At 36.6% G+C, this 27,932-nt stretch overlaps 1 protein-coding gene across 6 annotated transcripts in view; it reads right to left on the reverse strand.

The window, feature by feature from the left end:
- The window catches only part of VAV3 (vav guanine nucleotide exchange factor 3), a 172,993-nt gene that overhangs the window by 52,133 nt on the left and 92,928 nt on the right, over positions 1-27,932 (reverse strand). For all 6 annotated transcript variants that reach the window (XM_074906706.1, XM_074906705.1, XM_074906704.1 and 3 more), the window contains 4 exons: positions 19,721-19,822; positions 16,848-16,948; positions 8,167-8,189; positions 5,022-5,067 (listed from right to left, as the gene is read on the reverse strand). In XM_074906706.1, the coding sequence (XP_074762807.1) occupies positions 5,022-5,067; positions 8,167-8,189; positions 16,848-16,948; positions 19,721-19,822 (272 nt within the window). The remainder of the gene's footprint in view (positions 1-5,021; positions 5,068-8,166; positions 8,190-16,847; positions 16,949-19,720; positions 19,823-27,932) is intronic.

Below are 27,932 nucleotides of genomic sequence, written 5' to 3' on the forward strand. Positions count from 1 at the left end.
CAGTCAGCTTCTCATTTTTCATGAGAAAAATAAATACTGGGGCCTTGTTTAATACTGGCTTTTTATTTTTGGTAGACCTTTTTCTGTGGCTTAAATCCAAGATAAATTCTTGTTCTCAACAATGATATTGACAGCCAGTTAGTAATGGACCACCAGAGACGCAGCCAGAATCACAGGTAGATGACCCCATTGCTGAAATGGAGAAATAAATTCCTGAATGCCAGTTTTTCAGCACTAGGCTTCATGTTGCAGAAGGTTATCTTTTCTTATCCATGAAATTGGATATTCTCTATATGGGGCTCAATGAGAAAGACAACAGTCCATCAGGACTACCAAGGACTTGCCTGAATAGCTCATAAGACATGAAAGTGAGACATGCTTCAAATTCTCAGTTAAGAAGAGTAGTTTTATCTATAACCACTACATGCTTGGCAAAGAATTATCTGCAGGTTGGGATATCCCAACATTTGAATTTGCGCCAGATTTTGCTTTTGGCTGGGACATATGGTTGGAGTGGCACTGAAATGGAAATTAGAGCTAGACTTGCATATCAGAGAGCACACTCTCTCAGAATTTGTTGAAAGATCTCACAGTAATATACCTCATTCTTATCCGAAAAGGAAAGTTAAACTGCCAATATTACACTATCCCCTCATTTCTATTATAAAGAAAAGATGCAATCATTACCACAAAACACAAACATCTGAATATTGTTTCACTGCTTAGTAATCAAACACAGTAACAACGACAAAACCTAGTTAAAAGATTCCACAATCCAATTTCAACAAAATATAAAGTACAAAGTAGCCCACTATGTCTAATTAAATAAACATATCTCCAATCTAACTAAATAAACATTATCTCCAGTGCTGGACTTGTCCCTGCACTACTATTTTTTTTTTTTAAAACATGTATACTTCAGGCCACAAACCCACTTATTCACTTCAGATCCTTTATAACCTGTATAAAATCAATATTACTGGATTGCTTCACAAAGGTGGACCAGACACCAATGAGAAATACAAATACCTGGTTTTAGAATTACTATTTGAACTTGGAACTCCCAGGCTGAAAAACAGCTTTGCCCAAGCTGTTGCACTGCATACATTACTTGTTAACATTGTGTGGCACCAAAAAGCCCAGTCAATATTTTACTGTCTTTGAAGAGAAAAGACCTGTTGGTTCTGTCCATCAGTTAAGAACTAAGGTTTTCTAAGCTTTAATCCATGCTTATAAAGAAATCAGCTATTTAAGAAGTCAGAACATGCTCAGTGACATTTTTTCACAGATCAGATTTTGAGTTTAATCTGCAATGAATCTTGAATATAAGGCTTCTAGTGTTCCATTTCTACCAAGTTTATCCTTCTGATATGAAATATACTTTCACACTTTTAGAAATTAAAGTTCCAATATTTATATTAGCAGAAGTGCTTAGGGTAAAACTAGTCTTAGAAACACTAAGCTGTGAATCTACTGCATTTAGACTCTTTATACTGTTAAAAAAATAAAAAGATAGCAAACATACACTTATTCCAACAGCTGAGAAAGAGAGAGTAATTTTTACTCTATTAAAATACATACAAAATTCTTTCTATTAAAAACATTGGTTGGATTGCATCATCCTTCTCAAGAAAACATACAAAGCCTTAATTTATGCTTATGAATATACATGAATGGTCCATTTGTCATTTAAGTCAACAGTGCAAATCACATGCTTAAACACATGCATAAAAGTTTTCATGACATTCCTTACACAAGGAAAAAAATGTTATATAATTATCCCTCCATATGCCCATTCTAGGCAAAAAATGACACCAATCTAATCGCTTCTCAAATAAATTTAAGCAGAATCATGTTATTCTACAGTAAAATGCAAAGACTAGACCAGAATTTTCCTGGCTTTATGAGTGCAGTTGCATTTATAGGTTCATTCTCTAATGGCTTTTATTATCTGCTGATTAATCCAAAAAAAGATTACCTAAAACCTGTCTCCCCTAAAACTTAGTAGATGGACCAATTCAGGAAGCTATCTGCAACTGGACCACAGGCTGATGTCATAGTGTACAGCATAAAGAAAAGTCATATTTTCTTTGGATTTCCAATTTGTTCACTTGTACAGTTTTTGCACACATTTCTTTGTGCAGTTTTTGCACATATTTCTTTTCTCGTGATGGTTTAGTTTCCCAGGAATTTCTCTGCCTCATCATCCATTAATCACTTTTTCTTCTATCCTTCCTTCTTATACAGCACAAAGCAAATCTTGACAAGGAAACTGTCGCTGTCAAAAGTTTTAACCAAACTTCAAAGAAAAACAAATTAAACAGCCATGAACCACTTATTGCTTTTAGGGTACTTCAGCTAGATAGGTTACTCCATCAATGAGCTTTATCAGTGGAAGATGAGATATTTTAATCCAGTATCTTCATATTGTTTTGTTTAGACCATCCTTCTACACACAGTACTTCTCATCAAACTTGAATGATTTTCATTCAGGGCTAAAATGTGTCAGTGAAAGTTGAATTTGGCTCTAACAGGCATAAAAAGAGAAGCACAATGCATCAATTTGGTTATGCTACATCTCCCACATTCATTATTCTTTACTAAAATAGCCAAAGACAGACCACAGCAAGAGACAAGACCAAACATGTCAAAAAGTTTGTGCTAAAATACTTGCAGCTCAAAATAATTGTATTTACTGTTGATATCAAACTCCACCAATATTTAGACACCACAGATGCCAGTAACTGATCCACAGCAAATGCCTGATTTCCTCAACTAGTACCCATGCTTTGGCACCATAACATGCAACACAGGTAGCAGCAGAATATTAAACCTTCTAAAGACAAACCAGTCTGAGAAACAAACACTTTTTTTAAAAAAAAAAAAAAAAAAAAAGACAACACACTACAATTTAAATGTTATCTCTGACTTAGACTATCTCTCTCAGCAAAAAGAGCACCATGGTGCTTTCCACAGATTTTTATGCCAGTGTTCTTGAAAAGCTTTTAGGATGAGTGCAGTACTGAGTGCCTGAAATAACTGATCTGTTACAAGTGCTGTTCTCTGGATAGCATGTTCTGTCTCTCAAGGCAACGTGCAATTTGATGAGTAATATTACTTAGAATATATAAAAAAGATGCCAAGAGTTTACCAAAGACATTCACATCTTTAAAAGTTATCCCCACCAAGTTACAGCAAGACTCATACTACATATGCTGACAAAATGCAAATTAAAAAGTTCACTTCATTTGAAAACTGACAAAGTACATGTACAGAGCATGGTAGTATCTCTCTTATTTATTAAAAAAAATGTTAACATTAGAAGCTATTCTGTTAAGACAGTCTTCTGCAACAGTATCTCTAATAAATGCAAGTATTCTGCATTTCTACTGGCTTTCAAAAATACAACAGGGACCAAGAACTTTACTCAACAACACTACCCCAACGACTCAAAGAACTATTTTGTGTAAGTAAATAGATGGGGTGGAGGGGACCTGAACCATATTTTAGGCATTGATTATACACAGCTTTTAAACATCTATTGAATTCAATGACTTTGGTGATTTGAATAGTAGTCAGTCTTCAGTAAAAACAATTTTAAAGTATCCTTGTATATAAAGATCACATAAATACTTCTATCAGACTTGAACAGCAAGTAAAACCACCATTATACTCAAAAGGTTCGCAGAACTAAATTACTTAACCTTTTAGGAGTCTACATGAGACAGCTGTGTTTAAGGATCTGACCTATAAGACTATTCTGCAAGCACACATTACACTTCACTGCAACATATACTATCGAATGGGAACAACTCAAACAGTCCCACGTGAAAGAAGTATTCCTATCTTCTGCATTATTTCATTCATATTCTTGATGTTTCCCCCTCTGTATTAATTTTCAGAGTTACAGGGTGCTCATTTTTTTCTTTTTTCTTTAACAACTTCAGTCAACAACACACAGAACAATTTAGGAATATCATGAAGCAATTTTTTTGCTAGAGGGAACAAAGTGACAGTACATGTTCCAAAACATTGTCAAAAGTAGGTGAGTAAGATAGGTGTGGTCTGCTTCAGCTAGTTACAACATTTAGCCTTTCAGAGCCAAGGCAGCTGCAATGCTACTGGCACAACCAGCATTCCTACTTTTTGAAAAGTACTTTGCTCTGCTAGGCTGTACTGTGGTGTACAGAGTTGCCATCCTGTTTAAGGTCCGACTCCAACTACTCTCAAGTGTCCACAACTAGAAATATTGAATTATCACAGCTTAGTTTTATTCCAAATAATATCTGCATAACAAATCTCCAGTAATTAAACTATACAAGAAATATAAAGGACAAAAAAGTAATTACTGTAAAAAATTACACTGAAAATATCACAGTTACACTGAAAACCATTGAGTATTTTATACAGACACATAATGGGTCTCCAGAGGAAATGTTCACCCACTTGAGTACATAGTGTGTAAGCAAGCATTTAATTTTCTTAAGGGCTGCTGCTGCCATGATTCCACAAAAGTATCTACTATAAACTAACAGAAAGAATAAAATCACTTTGAAATTCTACATAAAACTGCAACTGGTTTATGACTTTTAGAAGAGGAAATCATATTCAATACAGCTGAGCACTGAGCACCACTACAGTTAAGAGAGTTGAGAATACCCACAACTTTGCAAATCAGAACCTAAGCCTTACAAGCAACTGTCTGCTTTTCAACAGTTTTTTACTGTACTGCAGAGTACAGTAGGGTGGGTCATGTTAACCTAGAGCCCAGAGTCTTTTGTTGTTCAGATAGAACTGAAGCACTGCTTCAAGAAACAAGGAAAAAAAAATTAATCAGCTGACCTTATCTTTGAAACCACAAAGAAAGCTATCGCTTTAGACCTTCACAACTTTGGCAATAACGAAAGATCTCAACATTGCATGCATTACAACAGCATTCATAATGCAACGTGGTAAAATGAGTTACAGCTTTCTCACTCTTTTTATTTAATGTTTAACTATTAAAAAGTCATGACACAAACCTGGGTCCATATGTCTAGAGTTTCTTCTAATCCCATTCGTTCGTTTCTGCATGGCAAAAATACAAATCAAGGATATGAATAAACATGTTTTCATGTAGGCACACCGCACTCCTCTCATTCCCACAATCTACTAGGTAAAGCTGGTTTTCACAAGTTATTTCCCCCAACCACCACCACAATTATCTTTATCTTGTAGAAAGATCATACTTTGAAAAACATTCTTACTAACATAGATCTTTTTTTCATATATCCTTTTTTTTCTGCCACTAATCTCAAAAGATTCTTAGTCAGGAAGAAGGTTTGTTCATACATCAATATCTTTTGATATCAAGAACAAATTTATTTTTGAATAATTTATGAACAGGATAGTGGAAGAATATGTAGTTTGGCATTATCTACCCCAGATAATGTCCACAAACATGAAAGTATCAAAGCTGCTTGCATTGCTTTAATATGGTAGAAATTTTCAGTATTCCTACTTTGTACTCAATGTAGCTAGAATTTCCTATGAACTTCTTAATTTTCTTGTTTTCTGGGCAAGTACTAAAATATACTTAGTAAGTCACCTCCTCTTTCTTTTAAAGTTGGGTGAACAAGAGCTGTGTGAAATCAGAAGCTCTCTGACAAGATTGAGACCTTTTTTTTAAAAAAAAAAAAATTAATGTATTTTGTCCTCCAAGACACTTAATATGAATCCCTGAAAATTTCAATGTGAAATAACGCGTATCTGTGAACTACTGATCCGCTTTTGAAAACTTGTTTTAACTGGTAGCTTACATGAAGATTCACGTATTTATTTAATCAAACCAAGCAGAGAAAAGCACATTGCATAACAAAGGGAACAATTAGGTTGCTCCGATTTGCTTGCAGTTGATATAAGCTGATGCAGGACACACACCAAGACAAGCCAGAAAGCAGTAACCTGAGGCACAACCAAATTACTAAGCCCTGTAGCAAGCTGGCAAAATGAAAAGCTTGGTTTAAAAACAGCTTTCAAACTATTGAGTCTTTGGACATACTCTCTCTGTACTCCACAACTGTAATTAAAGAAAGGATGCAAGTTTTATTTCAACTGCAGTGGCAAGAAAAAAAATTGAAAACTGCTGCTACAATGAAGGTAATATTACGGAATAAGAACAGAAGGCTCAATTACATCCTAGTTATTTTTTTAAATGGAGGCTGTATTGCTGATAAGGATTGATGGGATTGATGCAGAGTGGTGAGTAACCACAGATTTGCACAAAAGAAGGGGCAGGAGGGGGAAAAACAGGCATAAAGGTAGAGAAATGTTTAACTAAAATTTAAAAAAAATTACAATATTTCTGTGATAAATCATATACACCAAAGGACTGGATGGAAAACAATTTTAAGGAAATAATTTTTGAGCTGTATGCACCAGTATACTTTATTACACTACTGGTATGAATTCTAAATCCATGTTGTTTTCCAAAACGGCAAGTCCTCATCTATGCTCAAGTTTCCTTCTGCACAGACAGAATTAAAGCAGACACTTATACAAGAGTCTTGGTAAAAATAAAAGGAATCCTGACATTTTGGATGAACTCAATAGTCAATAGCAAATCAATAGCTCCAGAAAGCAAGCCATTTTTTCCTCACAAAAAGATTTGCAAATCAAGCTAGGGGGTTAGAAGTTGAGGAGCAAGAGGGGTTAGATACAAACAGTGTACATGTTTTCTTCATCCAGCCACAGTATGTTCACCACAGCTAGCTTTACCGAGTCTAACAACCTTGTCCACAAGGTCCAGTAGCAATCTGTTTACGGCTCCCCAGCACTGTCTGTCAGCTGCAGTACTGGGAGAGTTAGGCAAACGGACCATGGTGTAGTTTCCGTATTTCAGAGTACCCTTACTTAGCTGGTAAAGCCAGGCAGCACATGGCAAGAGGCACAGCTGAGCGAGCAGCGAGGAGAGAGGGCAGCAGCAGTGCCTCAGGCACAGGCATGGTCTGTGGTAGCGCAGCCCTCTCCTCACCTGGATGCTCCTCCCAGGCCACCTTGCCATTTCCCCTTCCAGGCCCCCAGGCAGCCAGTGCCCACTGCTGGGCCCTGCACCCACCCATGGCCCACAGCCATGGAGCTTGCCAGGGGGTGCCAGGGCTCTGCACACCAGGCCCCCACCACTGTCTGGGGTCACAGCAATGCCACAACAGCTTGAACATCAGAGAGCGCAGATGTGGTCAGCCCTGTGCACAAACCCCCCCTGCATCAGTCCTGTCAGCAGTAACAGCCTTGCAATTCCACTACCCATTTCAGTGATAGCATCAAGCACATACATGCTTACGGAGAGAAGTAACAATACACCCTCGTACACTGTTCATGACCAGAGTGTCATTTACTCAGTTAAATTACCATAAACTTCTAATCTGAAATAGACACTAGAAACTATTATAGTCTACATTTAAAGTGCTGCACCTCTTTTGTCAGAATTAGCAGAGAAAACCCAACTGCCATGCCTTTCTGTACTTCAGTGGCAATCCACCAGGAACTGGCGAGAAAATAATCCAGGGTAGTTTGCAGCCTTCTTGGGCTGACAGCAGTGTACACTACGCGCACCACGGTAGCCCCCACTCTGTACAGGGCCCATTTTACCATTCTCTCCAGATCATGTAAACTCCATAACCACTGGACAGTTTTGCAACTGAAGTCTTTTTACATTTAGAAGCAAACACTGTCCTGCCAATCCTTTATCGCCCCACAGTCTGGCATGGCAGAGACTGGTTCCAAGCAGGACTCACCAGATTTTTAAATAAATAAATAAATAAATAAATTTTTATTCTACTGACAGATTTGGTCTAGGAACAGTAAGGATCTAGACATCAGTTGTGAAACAACGTAGGGTTTTTTTTACCTGCAACTGAAAAAATACATCTCTACCTCTCCAATACTCTCAGCATTAAGCCATACCAACTGAACATGGAATCACACTTAGAATACATTTATATTTAATTATGAATAGCTTATTTCATAGACAATTTCTATTTTCCACCACTCTAAAGAGATCTGTTGTTAAACCCAGAAGAAAAACATACCTGCTCCAACAGCACGCAGCACGTGCACAAAGTAAATAAGGAGCTCTTATGTCACCGACAAAACAAACATCACAAGCAAAGAAAAGTGAATCCTTACCTCATGTTTCAGGTTCCCGTGTTCTGAAACATAAGTAAAAATTGGCATTATTGGCAATTGTAAATTGTACGCTTTTTATATAGCAATCTCAGCCTGTGCTGTGTTGCATTACAGAAAACACTGCTGCCTTCTTTCGCTACCCGATCCCTGCAGCCGCCCCAGCAGCCCGGGGCTGCACCAGGTCCTGTTGTGCAAACCCGGCTGCACCCTCCGCCCCGTCATTGGTCCCGCCAGGCTGCGCCGAGCCGGCGGTGGGGCACGGTCTGTGCTGCCAGGCGTGCTGCGCTGCCAGGCGTGCTGCGCTCCCCGACAGCAGCACCAGCACCTGCTCCACTACGCTTCAGAAACTTTTAGAACATTTCAAAAATACTTTATCAACATCGACTTGTCAGGAATTCAAAAGCTACAGTTCTTTATTGCAAGTCAGCTCCACACTTCTCCTTGCCTCTGTCTTTTCATAGCATGCCAACGTGTATCGAGACAAGACGTATACCTTTAGCTTCAAAATTTTATATATTTAATGTCTTTAAGTTCAATGCAGCATTGCATTAGTATACCACAGACACTGAAGCCACTGGTGGTTTATTTGCCTCTTTTACTATGAATTTTCTTGTACTATTTAAAAATTAGGAAAAAAAAATAAAGTCCTGTGGGTCAGCAGCAGGACTGCATCAAGACAGTAACAGTTTTGCACGCACATACCACCACACATCACAAAAGACACAAACAAGGATGCTTTTTTACATTTTTCTTTGAATTTCTAAACTGATAACAGGTATTTGGGTGTACTCTAGATTTTGGTTCAGTGCCTTATCAAAGCACACAGCTGTATTTCCCTGTGTGCGTTCTCTAGCATGGCACACGCTGTTGAGGAAAAGCACAAACTGCACATGATTGGTCTGCACTTCATCACATTTGAAAACTTTTACTGTAGTATCTTACAAGCAGTAAGCCATATTCACAGTAAATCAACTAAAGAGCTTTAACAGCAAGTACATTGTTCTGCTAAAAAAAATTACATTAAATAGTGAAGTGTGGGAAAAAAAAATCCTTGGCTTTCCAGCATTTTATGCAAAGATGATAAGGCATGCCGAGACCAAGCATGCCATCTGAGGACTCTGGGCCGGGCCAGGGAGGCACAGCCTGTTTACCACTGGCAGCGATCTCTTCTCACGTACGCTTTCAGTTATGGTTCCCTCTCTCATACAACACGCTAAAGACACATCATCTTGTCATCCACAGAAAACACTTTTATGATTATAAACTTTTCAAAAGTATTAATTTGCATCTGTATAGCAAGCAAAGAGAAGAAAAATAAGCCTGCCTAAAGCAGGAGATGTAGGTAGACTACTGAGGTTTTCTAAGGAGCCTGAGGGAATTAGTTGCCTAAGTGCTGCTGAAATTCAATATAGTTTTGGTATTTACTTTTGCAATTTGATACACCTTTCAGAATTTTTGCCAAAATATGAAAAAAATCACCTTTTCTGAATGTGTCATCTCAGCATTATAAATTACTTCAAACAATGGGAAGTCATATAGGCAAATACTTGTGGGGGGCCAAAACTTCAAATCCAGATTTAGGGGTTTTTTTGTTGTTGTTTACTGGGGGTGGTTCTATTGGGTTTGGTTGTTTGGTTTTTTTTTAAATGGCCTCTATTTAGTTGTGCAGATCTCTCATTTAAAAAAATCAAACTGAAATGTCATTCTATCCTCCAATGGGAATAAATTAATCTGATTTTTAATGGCTGCTGTTGAATATTATTTTTACATCTAGGAAATATCCCAAACTCAACTAGAGAATTAGTTCCATTTGGTGACTGCACTTTTCATAATAAATAATTAAGAAACTCATTTTCAATAATCGGATTTAAGAAATCACTACACAGAAAGGTAATTCATACTCCTGATAATTCACATAAAATAAATTTCATGAAAAGGGAGGTGGGAGGATTGTATTTAAAAGGAAGCCCAAAATTTTGCCAACACTGACAGACAAAAATGCCACTGGTGAATTCACTGTTAACACTTCAGGAATAGAAAAATATCCAGTATCTGTATTTCCATATAAAAGCCTATTCAAAAAATAAGACTTATGCCTGTCTTTTTATTTCATTACAGTTTGAATATTACTGTATTTCAGAATATTCAATATTCAGAATATTGAATTATGTGAATTGCTTCTTCATGAGAGATCTTTTTTCCAAATGTCACACAGAAGCAAAAAACCTCATTTCTACTTGTTTCTATTTTTGGAAAAAAATGAATATCTGAGGATATCCACCAGCAGATACTTTACACGTGACAATTTTAATTCAAGTTCCTGCTCATCACCAATGTGCCAATGAAATTATCAAGTGAGCGAGTTCCCAGTTCTGACAGCTAGCTACTTTTACTGCCATAGTTCAGAACAATTTTTAGGGTTTTTGTTTATTCACAGAGGCCATGATACTATTGGGTCACATTTTGATAATTATATTTTACTACAAAAGCATCAGAAGCAGCAGCTGGCCTCAATAACACAGATCAGAAAATGGGAATATCTCCTCATGGATGAAACAGACTAGCTGAGTTACATGCTAACTAAGTAGTAAACTACTCACCTTCCTATTTTAAAAGAAAATTCAAAATATTTAAAATGCAGGAACTATAAAGTAAGCCTCTTTAAAGAAGCTATGGGACTACCTCCTCCTTTTCAGTCATTTAGCTCGTCATTGCAAAGTCAGAACAAAATGAAATTGTGACCTAGAAGTACCACAGTGTAGGACTCTGCACAAAATATCAAGCCCCCCAAGTGACTTTTGTTCAGGTTGAGCAAGGATGGTTAGTTAAACAATACAGCTCAACCTTTGTTGCAGGTAAATAAAAAGTGGCATAACTCCAATGAACATTCTGGGATTTGAGCATTTACTTGTCAATTTTGTTGACATGGTAGGTTTGGAGGAGAGCCAGCAACTTTGCAACTATTGATCAAGCCAGCAAAAAGGTAAACAATGAAAGCTGTTGGTTTCTTTTTAGATGTCAAAAACACATGCTTTTTATGAATAATCTCTAATGTGCTGTAGCAAGCAATTATTACATAAACAGCATGGAGCATATTATTTGGCATACACATTACCATATGAAAGCAACTCTAAACTTAACCCATTCATATGGTAACATTTTCTTTCAAGTTCATTACACAGTTAAACTTCTTTTCCACCTAAGGAAATATACTACTTTTTCCAATTGAATTACTTGAAGGAGAAAGGAATCACGCATAAGTTAACTAAAAAGTACTATAAAAATGCACAGTTCATGTTTTTCAAATCCATTTATGCCCTGATTAGAGAGGTTTCAAACATTCCCTGGGAACAGCAATATAAAGAAGAAAATCTTGTGGGTTTGGCACCATATTTAAAATATTCAAAACATTTTCAGATTCTAGAACCATTATTGGTGGGCCATCTAACTGAAATGTTCAATAGTCTGTGGAACCAGTAAACATTTGCATAAGAATACTTAATATAATTAGATGGAGTTGGAAAAATTCCAGTCTGGCAATAGGAATGAATTGTTAATTCTGCTGGTTTAGACTAGGCAACAGACAGGAGTTTTGCAGTATGTTCTGGACAGAGGTCCTGTTTTATCAGTCTTGAGGACCTCTGCAGAAATTGCAAGGGACACAGAACAACCTGTACAGTGAAAGTGGGAATAACGAGGGACACAGCTTCTCCCTTAGTCTACTAAAAGTATGTCTTACTCACACCCACTTACCAAAGGTCCCACTCTTAATCATTCCCAAATATAAACCCTTCCAACTAGTGGGAGAGCATCACCAGATAAATAAAATTGTCCTTTGCCTTGAAATAAGGCATAAGAATGCAGTTGAGAAGCCAGAAGAGGTAGAACGGGAAGAGGAGACCTCCACATCAGCCACCAAAAAAAAAAGAACACCACATATGTCCTTATAAAGGGCCCTGTCAGAAAAAAGATGTGCATCCATTTTGTAATCCTTGTGTTTAAGGATTTCATAAGGCCTTGCATTTAAGACTGCACAATCAAACTCGAAGGAGTTCATCAGAACATTATCAAAAAAGAGGGGGCACAGAGGATTTCAAGTAAAAAAAATTAAGTGATAGGGCATCAAAATATATGAAAATACAGAGGACTACTTGAGCATGTATAGGGCAGCATTTCAGGGGGAAAAAAAGGGAAATCAATAATGACAGAAACGAGCACAGATTTCAACCAGCATTGCTGTTTTATAGCAACAAGGGCAGGAACAATAAGAAAAAAAACCCAAGGGCTAAATACAGACATTTTGTTCTATTTATTAATTCAACTGATTAACTCTGCATCTTTTATCACTGCAACTTTTACAGTCTGTTGAACTGGACTTCTTTGAAGCAAAACATCTGAAGAGCTGGCATATGTTTGGGTCTAAGGCATAGCATGACAAAACAGCAATTTATCTTCAAATTTTGTCAATGTTTGTCTCATAAGTGTATCATCTAAATTTGATACTTATTAAATTTGTCATTCTAAAGGTTTCATCTGTCTTCGGATGTCTGTCTTTAGAATTTTCACAAACTGTTACTTGGAATGAAATACAAAAGGATTTAATCCATTCAGGGAGGTTCTAAGCATCATTTCAGAAAGACTAGCAAAAACATCTGTTCAGTGGTCCAAAAAGAAAACAAAGTTTTAAACTGTACAAAACCAGAAAATGCTGAGGAAAATTCAAATGCCTTTAAGCTACTTAATGGTATATTCTCACTGAAGGGTTTTGAATTCTAATCACCTCTTTTCAAACAGAAAATAGAAATAGGTCTGCCAAATAGGAATGAAAATTGAGGCATAGAAAAAGTTCCACTTATGAAGAGATAATTAAAAAAATAAAAATCAAGACTATTCAGTTCAGACAGTATACTAATAAGAGGTCATGAGAAGTTATAATTTCCATACAGAAACAGTCAGCCAAGAGTTCCATCAACTCTTCTCACAAAAACCCAAAGACACATGTTAAAGTACAAAGGTGAAAAATCAAACATAACCAGGATAAGATATGCAACCTACAAAAATCCCAAACAACTTTACAGATCTCACTGTTCCAAAACTTCTGAAATGCAGTTAGATAATTCTGTCAACAAAAACAGGGAAGCTATGTAAAAGCATTAACAAGATGTAAAAACTCTTAAAACACCAAAAAGAAAAAGAAAATTTAACAGGATTAAGAAAGTAGCATCATTCCTGAGCATTGTCCACCACAGAGAAGATTTGCACTTTCCTTTGAAGCGTCTGGAATGAACCATTGGCAGAATGACAGAACACCAGATTAAACAGACCACACATATATCACGGGAGATATATATATTCCATATCTGTGGAAGAAACTAATACCAGATGACAGGGGAATAATAATGTCCAGTTTTCTAAAAGGATGATTGTTTCACATCCATTATGCCCTGTGAAAAAGGCTGTAATAGTCCCCTAGAAACAAAAGAAATACGTAGCGATACAATAAATGTTCCAGGCATTTTGCTACTACCGAAGCATTCCGGCTATGCTCCACAATTTCTTATCTAATAGCACTCTCAGGCCACCTTTGCTAATTTCCCACAGGAGCAGCTAATGACACCACTAGAAAAATTAAATTGATCGTAAATTAATTTCTCCAGATTTCAAAAGGAAAAGCTTCAAAATTAAAACTACGTTGGAATTTTGTACATGCAGAGCATACTTCTTCCACAAAATGCAGTGAAAATGTTGAATTTTACATCATATCTTTGTGTCTGCATTTTTTTAATAACATTTCCTAACATGGCAGGCGTGGCAGATAACTTATGGGAGACTTCATTTCTCAGCATAACTCTGGAAAAGTGAAAACATAGCTCTGGAAAATCATTCATACTCAAGTTACACAAACCAGTATTTAAAAGACTCTGAATTGTCCCATCCCCTTCTGGACCATATAGGGAAACAGGAAATGGTAAAGCTCCTCCTTAAACCTTTCCTTACTCTGTGTACAGTATGAATGGGCAGCACTGCTCAATCAACACTTCTTTCTTTAAAAAGCTAAACAAAGAATAAAATGGAAAATAACAGAAAAATCTCAAGATTTCCCTTCCTACTCATTGGCCAAAGTATCTCATCAGGTGGAGAGAGAACATGTTTTCAACAAGGTGGCCCAAACCATTTGTCCTTTCCATAGTCATTCATTCATAGAGCAAGGGGGAGCATGGCAAGAACTCTAATTTAGACTTTGTTTTTGCAGCTACGTAAGGATGCCACAGCCTAGCACCTCCTGTCATTCTGCCTCACGAGCAGATGGAACATACACAACTCTTATGGCTTATACTAGAGCTACAGAAATCTGGGAGCCTTTGCACAGAAGATAGATAGACTAAAAAAGAGAAAGAGAAGTTTGAATAGAGGACAGAGAACACCTGGATGTAAGCTAAGCATATCACAAAACAGTATTTTAACAATCCAGTTGCTGCCAATTTCACTGAAGTAAGCCTCAGGAGAGTATTGTTTTACAAAAATCGGGGCAATAATTTAATGTAAAATCCAAAATAACATTCTTCTCCTTTGAAGTTGTAAAATTAAAATTTATTCCACTCACAAAGCAGCAGAAGTGTGAATTTTTTTTTTTTTCTTTATTTTGTTCCCTCTAGCACATGTACAGCATTAATTATATACGCAGGAAAACTGCAAGAAATCAGACCTTGTGTTATCTAGGCATTTATGGTCATTCTTATTGATACACATTGCACCATATGTGTCCACAGATCTCTACAGAGAAATAGAAAGACAAGCCTCTGCCTCCTGGGGTCCCAGCTATCCAATTAAAATAAAAATACAAAAGCAATTAAAACAGAAGGTGCAAAAGAAAGAAAAAATAGAAGTAGGGGTGGTTTACACCACAGAAAATAGCTCTCCTGAAGAATAGTATCTGTTTGGTTTTCTGCTCTATTAATTTAAATGTAATTGATTTTAAGTATTCAAATTTTGATGTAATTTTAAATATTTATTTTCTTTAGAATATCCATTTAAAGTGCTACAAAAAAAACCTGTGTTCCAAAAAAGTAATTTTCATTGAAATCCATGATTGCCTGTATGGTTTTCAGATCAAAAAAAGATTATTTTTAAAAAGTCCAGACTTGGAAGATAGCATGTAAGATCTCCAATACAAGAAAGTAACAGGAAAAAATAAAGTTCACTGACTTCAGCAGAAGTCAGTACCTGCCATCCTGGTGATTTCACGAAAGAATGAAGCAAACAAATAGCAAAGCGAGCCAAAAGCCAAGTAGTAGTCGGGAAGTAACGCAAATAGGGACAAAGACAGAAAGAAGCTTATACAATTTTGAAATGAACAAAAAGCTAGAGCGAAAATCTTGAAGCAGCAGATGAGTGAAGAGCAGCAGATTAAGTCATAATGTAATTCAAGCAGTGGGAAAGAGATTCTCTTTGCAACAGCATTTTGTAAAGTTTGTAGATAGTAACGTCAAAAAGAAAACCCAGTGGAGAAGGTTGCAGTAGCTTTTATGAGATACACAAGACATAGGACACTTCATAAGCTATTATGAAATAATTCTTGAAAGGAATGCAGAGATTTTAGAGAAGTGAGAAGAACAACTTAATAGAAACTTCCCCAACATATACAACTACACTTTACAGAAATCATCATGTGTTCCAAGGTCTTTTCTCTTTCAAACACATTCAAACAACAGGAGTTCAAACATATTAATTGAGAGAGAAATTCGGGGGTTGGGGGGTGTGTGTTGTGTGTCTGTCAGTTGTCCGTCCCCCCCTATCACCACCAAATCATCTCTAGAAAGAAGAAAGAATAGTTAAAAACTTGGACAGAGGGAAGAATCAAAAATGGCCCTATGGTTATGTGACTAGCTGGCTGGAGTGCAACAAACTCACAGTCAGGGAAGGGAGACAAATGATGAGAGATAGCATTTAGCATTAGAAGTGGAAGATCCAGAAGATGTCAGAGGATTACAAATACATTACTAAGCAGAAAGGGAAGAGGTCATATTTGGAGTCATCTGAGGGACACCAAACGATAACTGAAGTCAGGAGAGTCCCTAAGGTCCCAAAGAGCAGAAGAATAGGGGAAGTGCAAAGTGACAATGGCCAGGGAAGAAACTCACAGAGTATAGCAATCGATTAAAAGAAGAAGAAAGAAAAAAGGTCCTTAAATGTGAGAAGTAAAAGAAGTAGAGAGCCATCAATCACCTTTTTGTGAATATTGTGAGTAGACAGAAACCATGGAAACCAACGACATGAAAGAGGAAGCTGAGGCAACACAAACAGCTTTAGGAGCTGAGATGAAAATATGAAAATTGACATAGACATAAAGGGAGGACCACAGGGATGATAGATGATATGCTGTCCAGCAGGTGTTACATATGAGCAGATTAAAATGAGAGCAATTCCTTGTTGTATGCGACATTGACGAAGAAATTGGGTTTGACCTATAACAGTTCTCTCCTGCTTTCAAACATTTCAATTTAGTAGCAATAAAAATCCCTATGAATTCTAAAGGCAATTCTAATTGTGCTTATAAATGGTAGTTTCACAAGTATGTATGTTACAATAAACACAAATTAGAGGTAAATTAAACCTTAATTATATCTAGCAAGTTTTATGTCCTAATTAAAAATGGTATTCTAACAATAAAAATGACTTACCACCTGAATTAGCTCTGCCACAATTGTCTAATCTTCCTAAACATTCTTTGTGTGCACCAGCTCCACACTTAGAACATAAATAGCCTTGATAAAATGTTCCCCTGTAAAATAAAATTAGATAGCGATACATTAGAGGTGATAAATTCCATGCATAAAGGAAATAAGAGACATGGCAGAGGGTATTAGAAGTCATTTGCTGTTCTGCATAATGATAGTCCTTAAAGACTCAGAAAAAGTGACAACTGACAAGCAGCTCATCTGCTTTTCGTCACTACTAGCCATTTAAAAATCACAACCAGATAGTTCTTCTGGACTACTAGTAGAATAACAATCTCCATTTCAATTTAGCCCAAAACAACTTTGGCACACTGCACCTGAAATTGTACCATTATGTGTCTATCCTACTACAGTTCTACAGTTCGTTTCATTTCTGTATGAATTTGCCTAGCCACCCTGAAGACTATGATCCATTTTAAGAGAGTTGTAAGTTTGAATATATATATATTTAAGCAGGAGGAGTTTATAGGCTATATTGCAAATATTCTTGACTTTAAATTTGTTCATTAAAATTAATATATATAGATATCCCAGTACATTTTAGTTAATATTCAGAGCTGCTAAATAAGGAGTCACTTTCCTTAGTCTAAATGTTCTCCAATTCCCCTTAATGAATTGGAATCTAAACTTGAGTCTGAAGGAACCTATTTGTTTTCAGATTTTGCATGCCTTTTCTCTTAGGTACAATCCACTGAATGGCTAACAGGGAAACAGCTCTTTACGTGTACCACCAAGCAATTATATGGGTTCCATCTATTGATGTAGCTGCTTGCTCTTTACAGTAGACTTGTCTGTCCCCAAGATTATCCTGACCAGTCTGGAGTGATTATGCATCCCAGTCTCACATAACACCTTCAGCTTCAAAGGAAAATCAGGTGTCTCATATGAAATACAGGATTAAACAAGTTAAACCTGAACGAAATGTACAGCAACTGCTATTTACTATAGCAATTTCTAGACTGTTAGTGATGAAATACATTTTTAATTAAATTCAGAAGCTCAGTATTTTTAAGTATCAGAATACACAAACTTAAAGACAAATAAATAGAGAGTATAAAAATATTTTAATACAGTCTTCCATTTTTATTTTTTTCCTTATTGCTACACAGGAATGCAAGATTCTCTATATAAAAGTATAGGATGTAACATTATCCTTCACTACAGATGCTTCTAAGACAAGAATTTTACCTCCACTTACAGATTAGGCACTAAAGTTCAGATTTTTTTTCCAAGTATTTACACGTTAGCTTATGTTTGCAACTTAAAATTACAATCCATTTTAAAAAGCAATTTAGGCACTTTATGAGGCTAAGTCCAGTAGGTTTTCAATACAATTTAAATATCCAGGGACATGTCTATATACCACAAGGTAGCATTTGGGGATACCCAAGCTATCTTTGAGCAATTGGCATGCCTATGCAGAACAATGCAGCATCATGCGGGCTGTGTCCTGGAAGCAAGACGGCCGTTTCTCAGCAACAGCTGCTAGTGCAGTAAGAGACGCAATGACTCAAATATACTGCTTCAAATTCAGAAATTAGCCCTACCATCTCTAAGTTCAGGATGTATGCACCACTCTTCATAGTCCCTTAGACCTTACTGCATTGAGGGGGGGGGGGGGGGGGGGGGAACCTACAAAGAAATAATCTCTGAAAATTCAGGTCAGTCTAACTGTTCAGGAAAAAGGTTGCTAAAGGAAAAAATACGTGACAGGGAGAAACACACCTGAGGTTATTTTATTCCATGCCTGTGCTTAACAAAACCACTACCCGTACTTCAAATGCCCTTTCTAAAATGCTATGGCTACATTTTTGGGAACATAAACAATATGCAATGCAGAATCATATCACAGAATCATAGAATGGTTTGGGTTGGAAGGGATCTTAAAGATCACCTAGTTTCAACCCCCCTGCCATAGGCAGGGACACCTTCCACTAGATTAGGTTACTCAAAGTCCCACTCAACCCACTGCCAGGAAGCAGGGGCATCCACAGCTTCTCTGGACAACCCATTATGAGCACCTGAACTGGCCAAAGTTTACAAAGCTTTTACATCTCCAACTTACACTATGAAATGTAGGTTCAGTATATACCTCTATACCATTGGACATTCCGTATTTACCAAAAAAACAAGGTAGCTCCTAGAAGATAGCTAAAATAATGAATGAGAAACTACAGATGTGCAAGCATGTGTGTGTTTCAGAGGAAAGAGGCAGAAAACATGGAATTAATTAGCTTAAGTCAGCCTTACAAATCCTTGTTCATGAAAGCATTAGTTTTCTGCTAGCATTTCTTAACTAGCTTTGTAATATCTATCTTCAATTTGTCTACATATCCCTGGTTCAGAAATGGCTGTTAATGCCTCACAGTTATTTTCCGTCTCACAAACCAATCTCCCCATATCAAACATTTATGAGCATCATCAGAATCTGATTTTCTGAAAAAAATATTCTATCTGTTCTTGTAACTGGTCGTCTACAGCAACAGGCCCCATGGAACAGCCATGGTAGTCAAAACTGTACAAAACAGTTGTTACTTACTCTTCCACAAGAACTCCTTTATTAAATAATTCTCTAAGAGAATCATGATAAAGCAGCATTCTTATAAATGAGAAGCATCTCGAGCTTTTAACAGCACTCCTGTTAAAATTTGAAATTTTATTATAAAAACTTGCTAATACAACAAGAAATACTATGTAGGATTTCATGGCTTGTCTGTCTTGGACAGGTAACCAGCTAGCCATGTGTTTCCACATGCTCCTTTGACTCAGATATTTCACCTGAGGAAAAAAAAAAAACCAATACTTCAAAAGTTTACCTCAGAAGCATCTGACAGACTTTGCAAGATGTCACACGACTGAAGGTGTGCATTTTGAACTCATGCAAGCTTGTATCCGCATAGTCTGGCCGTATGTTTGACCTTAAAAAAAAAAAAAAAAGTGAAAATCCTCTTTAAACCAATGAAATCTAGAACATAATGCAGCATTCATATCAGAAAATCTGAATCCATGAAAAACTACTTTTATTTACACTTTAATATTCTTCACTGAGGTAAACCAGAAATATAGACTTTACCACATACCTTGAAATGAAATCTAAATTATGATATTATGCAGACCTGGTCCTTTAAAATATACCCAGATGACACAATAACTAGAAAACTATACATCAAAACAAACATCATCTGTTTTTTATTCCTGTTCAAATAACTAAGATCATTTTATGGACCAAAAGAATGCTCACTTTTCCATTCTCAAATATTTTGTTATAGGGATGTACAAGAAAAAGCAGTTTATACTGAGAAGCAACACACGTGAAAACATGAGCAGCACATCTGGGACAGTCAGGTCACAGTTATGCAGCAATATACTGGCTAATGAGTGATTTCAAAAGGAATTAGAAAATACTGGGGTTTAACTAGTCTTTCTTAAATGTGTTGCCCGATGCCTACAGTTGTTGCTACACACACTTAATTTAACAAATAAAACAGAAGATCACTATTCACACTGTGAAGATACCAACACACTATTGACAGACTTATTTCCAAAGACCAAATTTATGCACAAAGCACTCACTGGTCCATTACTGTACATGTGTTTGGTTTATCCTCCCTACTGATCCCTTTCAAAAGTGGAAGTATAATTTTAAAATGACCCACTCATCATTTTGTTGTACTGGTGACTGCAGGTTTATTTAAATTTTATTAAGTAATCCTTTCAATTTTTTCCTTCATCTTCCCCATTTCCAAGACAGGGGAGAACGGGAATTTTCAACTGATTTGGTTTTTGTTTTCTGGTGTTTTTTTATTCAATAACAGCCCCGAAGTAGCTTAACACCATCCATACTAGTAACACTGAATTGCTAGGTATATAATTTAAGCTAGACTGTATCAGAAAAAAAAAAAAGAGTGTGAGAGAGAGTAAGGATTAATGCATTTTTAAATATGATTTATATTAGAATGTTTAGGATTCCATAAATTTCTGGTATTTTTCTAGTAAAAAACATAGGAATGTATGATACACAGAAACTAAAATAGGAAAAAAATCCTGAGGGTGAGAATACAAGAATCTGCAACACTCGAAGGAAAGATCAGAAGCTTTTCCAACACACAAAATTACAAATTCATGCATTAAAGTTGGAGATACTTATTAGATAAGTTTCATTTTTATGTATTATAAATAACTTCTAGACTAAAACATAGACCAGCCACCAATTGCAATGAAACATAAATATAGGTAACCATGCAAGCATCAATCTCTCCAGGACTGAATGAAAAGGCTTATGAAAAAAACATTTAGAGAATCTCTTTAAGTACCTAATGTCAGAAAGGTCAGTCTTCTAATCTGCCTGCTGAAAATGAAACTGTACTCAAAAGCAAATGGGATATTGCTTTTATGCTTGAGAATAACCTTACACTTAGTACTGTTTTAACTAGCACACTAGTGTCTCTCTCTGCTATGATACGCAAGATGTCAATACCACAACCACTGCTAACTAAAACAGTCATGGGTTCTACTCATTCACAGCAGGAAGGTACAGATATCAGGATAGAATTAATCTCCAAAAAAAAAGTAAAAAACTTTTTAAACCAAGAGAACAGCATATCATTTTCGGGCTGTTAACTCTGCAGAGCAAGGACTGTATTTCACAACATGTTTGCCAAGGGGCTGCTAAAACCTCTTAGGCTACACAGTTAACTATGGACAATCCTGAAAACTCCCTAGAACAAGTACTAATGCTCCCAACAAAAGCTGCTTTTTGTTTACCATTTGGTTCAGACCACGACAGCTTGCAAAACCATGTCCAAATTATCAGTCTAACGTGCAGAGACTCATCCGATTTGAAAGCATATCAAATTAGTCCTAACAAGCTGACCATTTTTCAGAAACAAACCAAAGAAAAAAATTCCATTCATTCGATTTGTCCTGGTTCAGCTAGGATAGGGTTAAGTTTCCCCAGCAGAGAAGGGGAAGGAATCTCCAGCCAGGTTATTCACACCATGCTGACTTCAGGTCTGGAGCGGGGAACTTTTTCCTTTGTGGCTTTGGTGACGGGGAGCACACGGCGGGCTGTCTGTAACCATTGCGGTATTCCTCTGTATATCTTTTGTCTTGTTTACTGTTATTACTGTTTATTGTTGTTATCATTGCTACTGTTGTTGTTCAGATTGCTTATTACACTGTTGTATTAAATTTCTTCTTATTTTAACCCAGGGTTTGTGCCCTACTTGTGTCCGAGGGTGGGGGAGGGACAATGGCAACGTGGTCTCCAGTCCCAGCAGGGCTTAAACCAACACAGAATTATAACAGGATCAATCTTCAAAAATAATAAGCATAGTGAATGAAAAGAAAAAAAAAATGACAGGTGATTAACACAAGCATGTGACTATATAACTTCATTTTGTATGTAAAAATTCTCTTCCATTCTTCTCTCAGGTTATCTTCCACAAAGACTGAAATACATGAACTCCTGAAAATATACCTCCTATTAACAGAACAAAGATGACACATGGTGTTCATTCTTCTTTATAGTAAAAGTAATATTTAAGGGGTTTTATATTTTATAAAGCCATTCAAATTCATTTTACAGTCCTTAACAGAAAAAGTTAGACTTGAGAGGAAAAAAAACATTGTGTTAAAATGGCCTCACAGAAGCACTGTCACAATGGCCTCCACCTTCTTTCAACATAATTTTTATTATTGCACCTATGGGCTAAATTATCAGATTATAATGTGCTAAACAAGACAGAAGATTTCTCCAAATAAACAGACTGTATAACTTTGACTATTTACTGTATGCTAAAGTTTGGATACATTTATTCTACTTGCATACGTAGAGGAATACAAGACTGAAAACATATAATACAACACAAACTTTAGAATTTCATGCAAGCTTCAGTTTCTCTTGTCCACTATTACCTACAGGAGGAACTAGTTTGGTTCCAAGTACTACTCAGTTCTAAAGGATCATAAAAATGTATCATAAAGAATGAATCCCTCAGTTTCTTCAAACCCCAGCAGGTTTTAGTTTAGTTATTGTAACATTCTAATGATTATTTCAATAAATTATTTATCTAAAACCCTGTTCTTTCTTCACCACCTACACATCTTTCATACTCCCTATCGCTTCACTACCATTTAACTTCATGGATTTCCTTGTTGGCTAAGGCCAAGCTAGCACAAAGATCTTTTAAAACAGGTTTTTTAAAAGACATGAGCCTGAGTAGCTTATTTAAGGGCACAGCAACTATTAGTAAACCAGAAGGACCTTTTAAATTCTGCTAGCCCTTCTGCCAACCACTCAAAAGATACCATATTTTTTCCCTTTTTTCTCCAAAGCCCCATCACCCAGAAGGAAAAACCTAAAAATCCCTAACCACAAAAGCTTAATGAATCTAAAGGAGACACCATTGAAGTATATCACCCACAGATTAAATTAATCTGGAAGGGACTAGAGCTGCAGCATATTACAGAGGATCCTGTGCAGAAAGTGCAGGAATCAACAAGAGAAGAAACCTAACCAGCTGCTCAGCCTTTCTTTTTGCATAGACTTCAGAATGTACTTCCAAGCAGTCATCTCAAAATGAACAATGCCACTGCATTCACTAAGAGCAACATTCACGTTTTCTTTTGTCCCTTTCAGTTTCTAATCATTCATCCTAATTGTATCAGGTTTGATGTCAAACAAGAATGGAAAAATGTCTTGGTTTATTTCAGTTTACACATCAGCAAATTACATTCTCAAATTTCAGGCCCATCACATTTCAAAAAGATCAGTATTTTACCCATTATCTCATGATTCTCTTCATAAAAAAATAGTCGATTAAAAAAATATTTAGATACATTGTTATCAGTTGATTCATGTTAGACAAGAAGGCATTTCATGACTGCTCAAAAAAGCATTCACATTTATGCACAAGCAAAGTTTCCAGTCATCAATATTCTCATAAAAGCAGAAGAAAAGAACAGTGCTAAATAAGAAATAATATGCTTACTCTGAAGACAAAGTGAAGGAAGCTAATTAAGGATACAGCGAAAATCAGAAAAAAACTATAATGAAAATAAAAAAATAATGTGTATTATCTACTGTAAATGTAGAGGTGGAATAGGGAAAACTTTGTAGAAGAACTTATATTGCAGAGCTGACCATGGACAGGAAAACTCTTGCACATTCTAGTACCTGATTGGTCATGCTGCATTATGGCAAATCCAGTTCTGTAGTCACATTACGCATTACATCAGACAAGTCTGAAATAATTTGAGATAATGCACTGTAGCAGTATATATCAAGAAGCAAGACTTTTAATGTAAAGTTTGGAACTTTATGAATCATCGGGTTTGATATTTTGGTTTTCAATATATTGTTTTTCAACAAATCAAAAATAATGCAAAAATAACCCAACACAATACCACACAAAAGTTTCCAACTATAGATTAAGCACATCTGTGACTGTTCAAGCCCAAATACCACAAGGGCCAGAGGAATTTTTTTTCCACAAAACCTTTCACACTGAATAGTGTATAATAGGGGTTCTCAACCTTTCCTTCACCACAGACCCCCTTTAAATACCTTTTGTGGCCATGGACCACCAAGACTTAATTCAAGATTTAAAGCACTAGACTGCATCAAATATTTCAGTTCTCTCATAAAGGGTCTTCAAATTTGGAGAGAAGTGGAAATAAATTAATCTGTTAATGCACATACTGCTATGATAACTTCATTACAGTGATTCTATATGAATTTAAAATAATAGCATCACACTTCTTGCTCAAATGGCTCATTCTGAATTTGATGTCAATTTTTACATTAAAATTTGATGAAACGGTTTTACAATTCTTTTCACCTCCCCCCTTGTTTGTCTGTGTGCAGTCACCATATATTTTTGTTTACAGGTCCAGGGCCACCACTTGGAGGAACAGACTTTAGCCCTGTTGTGGCCCTAAAGAAGGCTGTTGGGTTAAGAAAATGTCTTTAAGAGAAAAACCGTCTAGTTAAAGTGGGTCCCACCAACCATACTAGCACTGAACGTACTAGTGTGTCAGGGCAGGGGTGTGGGGAGCTCAAGTATGAGAGGAGCATTGAGGGGAGGGGGCTGTGGGAAAAGGAAGCGCAGTGCTTGACACGGGCCAGCCCAAATGTTTCCAGGGGCTGGATGTTCCCCACCCCTGCTTTAAGCCTTCATGGACCCCCTGTGACGACATTGCAGCCCAAGGGTCCACGGCCCACAGGTTGAGAACTACTGGCGTATACTATTTTTTGAGTTTTTAAATACAGTAAATCAAGCTGATAGATTCAACAGAAAAACAACAGTCACAGCACAGCACACAACTTCCCATAGTCATGTCCAACCATAAAGAAGTTCTTTTCATTATAGCATTCAAGCCTTCCACTGATACCCTGCGAACACACAGCAGACCTGCCACAACACAGTAAAGAGGACACATCACCCTTCCCAAATCTTATTTTCCCCTCTCCTTCCCAACCTGTGAGCATGTTCCAAGACATAGAGAAAACCTGAAGATTAGGTCAATATTAATTTTAGTCTTAATACTGAGTATATTTTCTTCTTCAAAATGATTATTTCAGGGAGGGGGGGGGGGGAAGCCCACACACGATTGTCATAAAAATTCAAACATATTGAAGCAATTTCTGTGGCTAGCATTAGGAAAATCTAATTCAGGACTTAAACTGTTTCCTTCCCCATCACAGTGGAACAGTCACCAATCAAGTCCTCTTTCCACAACAACTTCTACTATGGGGTATCCCAGGCTCGCCACAAATGAAAAGTTTTATCAATTTCTGTTGTCAAACAGTCTTGATGAGTGGCCAGAGCAGGAAGTCACCCATATACCAGGAATACTTATTCTGAGGTAAATAACGACAGAGAACATGTTCCTCATTTTATGGTAAAACTCTGTCTCTTATTTTTACAAGCAATGTGGGGAGTCAAAAGTAGTTTCTCTTCCTCTCTTCTACTTTTCCCCAGGCTGTCTCAACTCCTACACTCTAGCAGAGCCAAAAATGTCAGGATACAGAAAGAGAGTGAATCTGTATGAAGATTTTTCCAATTCTCTCCTCAATTCAGCAGCAGAGCTTTCATAAGAGACAACCACGAGTGCCCTCTCCTGCCTAGTGCTGGATCACCATATCCAGATTTACTCCAGTCACTACAGCAACGTCCTTGGGCTGCCTCTGAGCCTTTTGAGTAAAGCTTTCTCTTTCCAAGTTACTTGCAGAATATTAGTCCCACTGGGACCAATTCACTGCTACACCACCAACACAAAGACCTGCAGATGCTTGTCTTGCGAGTCTCCTTCGTCATTTGGACACACAATTCTTGTCTCTGCGTCAGCCATCGGAGCGACCATTCAAGGTGCAGAATAACCATCATCTTCAGTTAATCCTGCATTTCTGAACAGATCTTTTGTCTGTAAAGTTTAGAGAGTTCAGTGTAGAAAAGAATTATCCAGGTATCTCACTCAGTTGCCCTTGATATCATTAGACTTAGAAGCACCCCATTTTTGCTAACCTTGTGCATAAGAAATATTTCCCTTTTAAAAATACTTCTCCATATTTGCAGTGCCATTTCTTTCTATTGACTCTTACTTCTTGTAAAAGTAAATTGATCATAGGCCAACTCTGTCTTCAGCCACCCACATAATGCAACACCTTCATAAATGGTGTCAGAAAGTGTCACATGATCAACAGTCCCTCATAAACTTTTGCTGTTAGAATTCATTCTAGTAATAATCTTCACCTAGATAAATGGCACAGCTGACCACAGAGCAATACTATAGATACCCCAAAATTATCTTGTCAGACAAGACACCTAGGCACCTATTCTTATGCCTACTGAATAAGGAATAAATTCTCTCTACTATCCTACCTCAAAATACCAAAATAACTGTGCATATGAATAAAATGAAACAGTTTAAGCTACAATTTTCTAACACTTCCCTAAAGCAGTCAGGATAATGGTTCAAAAACTTGTGAGTAATTCTTAACACTAAAGACACAAACATGTCACAATCAAAACACTTATACTTAAATCAAAATAAAGCAATGAACCTTGGCAATCTTGACATATCAAACAATGTAAGTTCTATATGTCACCTTACAAACCTGAACTTGGATCATCATCGGTCTAAAGTGTTTCCAAGATGCATACTGCAATGACAAGTGTACATCATCAATATCAAGAAGCTTAGATGGAATTTGTTACTGTCATTTCCTTACTTAACCAAAACCATATTCTGATGAGAAAACATTAAGATTAGAATGTGTCTGAATAGCAATAGCATACAGCAGGCATTTGGCTACCTTATAGCAACAATTGTAATTTTTTATCAGCATTCTTACATTCATGTTTGTTTTCAACAAGAAAAAACAGAGTACCTTTCACAACATGTTGGACTAAACAAATTAATTGTAATTTCTTCAGTGGGCCAGGCACAAATATGCTTTCTCTTACTGTCAGTTTAAATTTACTCTACATAGTTAAGGCTTACAAAATAAAATGCACCAGGAAAACTACTAAACTTTCAGCCCAAAACTCTATCTTATCTCTCTACTAAATATGTAATTACTACAGATAATGTGTCCCAAGAGAATAAATAAAAGGCTAAGAGATAGTTTACTGTAGCTCTTTCCTCCTATTTTCTCATGTGGACAATCAGCACATTAAAATTTCCAGAAAGACCATATTTCTAAAGATATAAACAATGAAAAAACCCTTCTTCCACAAATTTTAACATACTGACTACATCTTCCCTTAGATGTTTTGCCCTTCAGATGTTTAAGTATTAGCCTTACACACTTTAAGAACTACTGTCTCAAGTTTGTTTTGCATGGACATATTACTGAAAGCCTACTGGCTGCCAACAAATCTAACAAAAATATAATAAAGGGAATGAAATAAAGTATTATGTTCATTAGATTAAATTCTTATAGAAAGTGTAAATTTTAAACAGGAAATTAATGAAAAGCAAATCACACTGCCTCTAATGAAAAAAAGCACACAAGAGAGGAGG

The sequence above is a fragment of the Athene noctua genome, chromosome 5 (genome assembly GCF_965140245.1).
Source record: "Athene noctua chromosome 5, bAthNoc1.hap1.1, whole genome shotgun sequence".
NCBI lineage: Eukaryota > Metazoa > Chordata > Aves > Strigiformes > Strigidae > Athene > Athene noctua.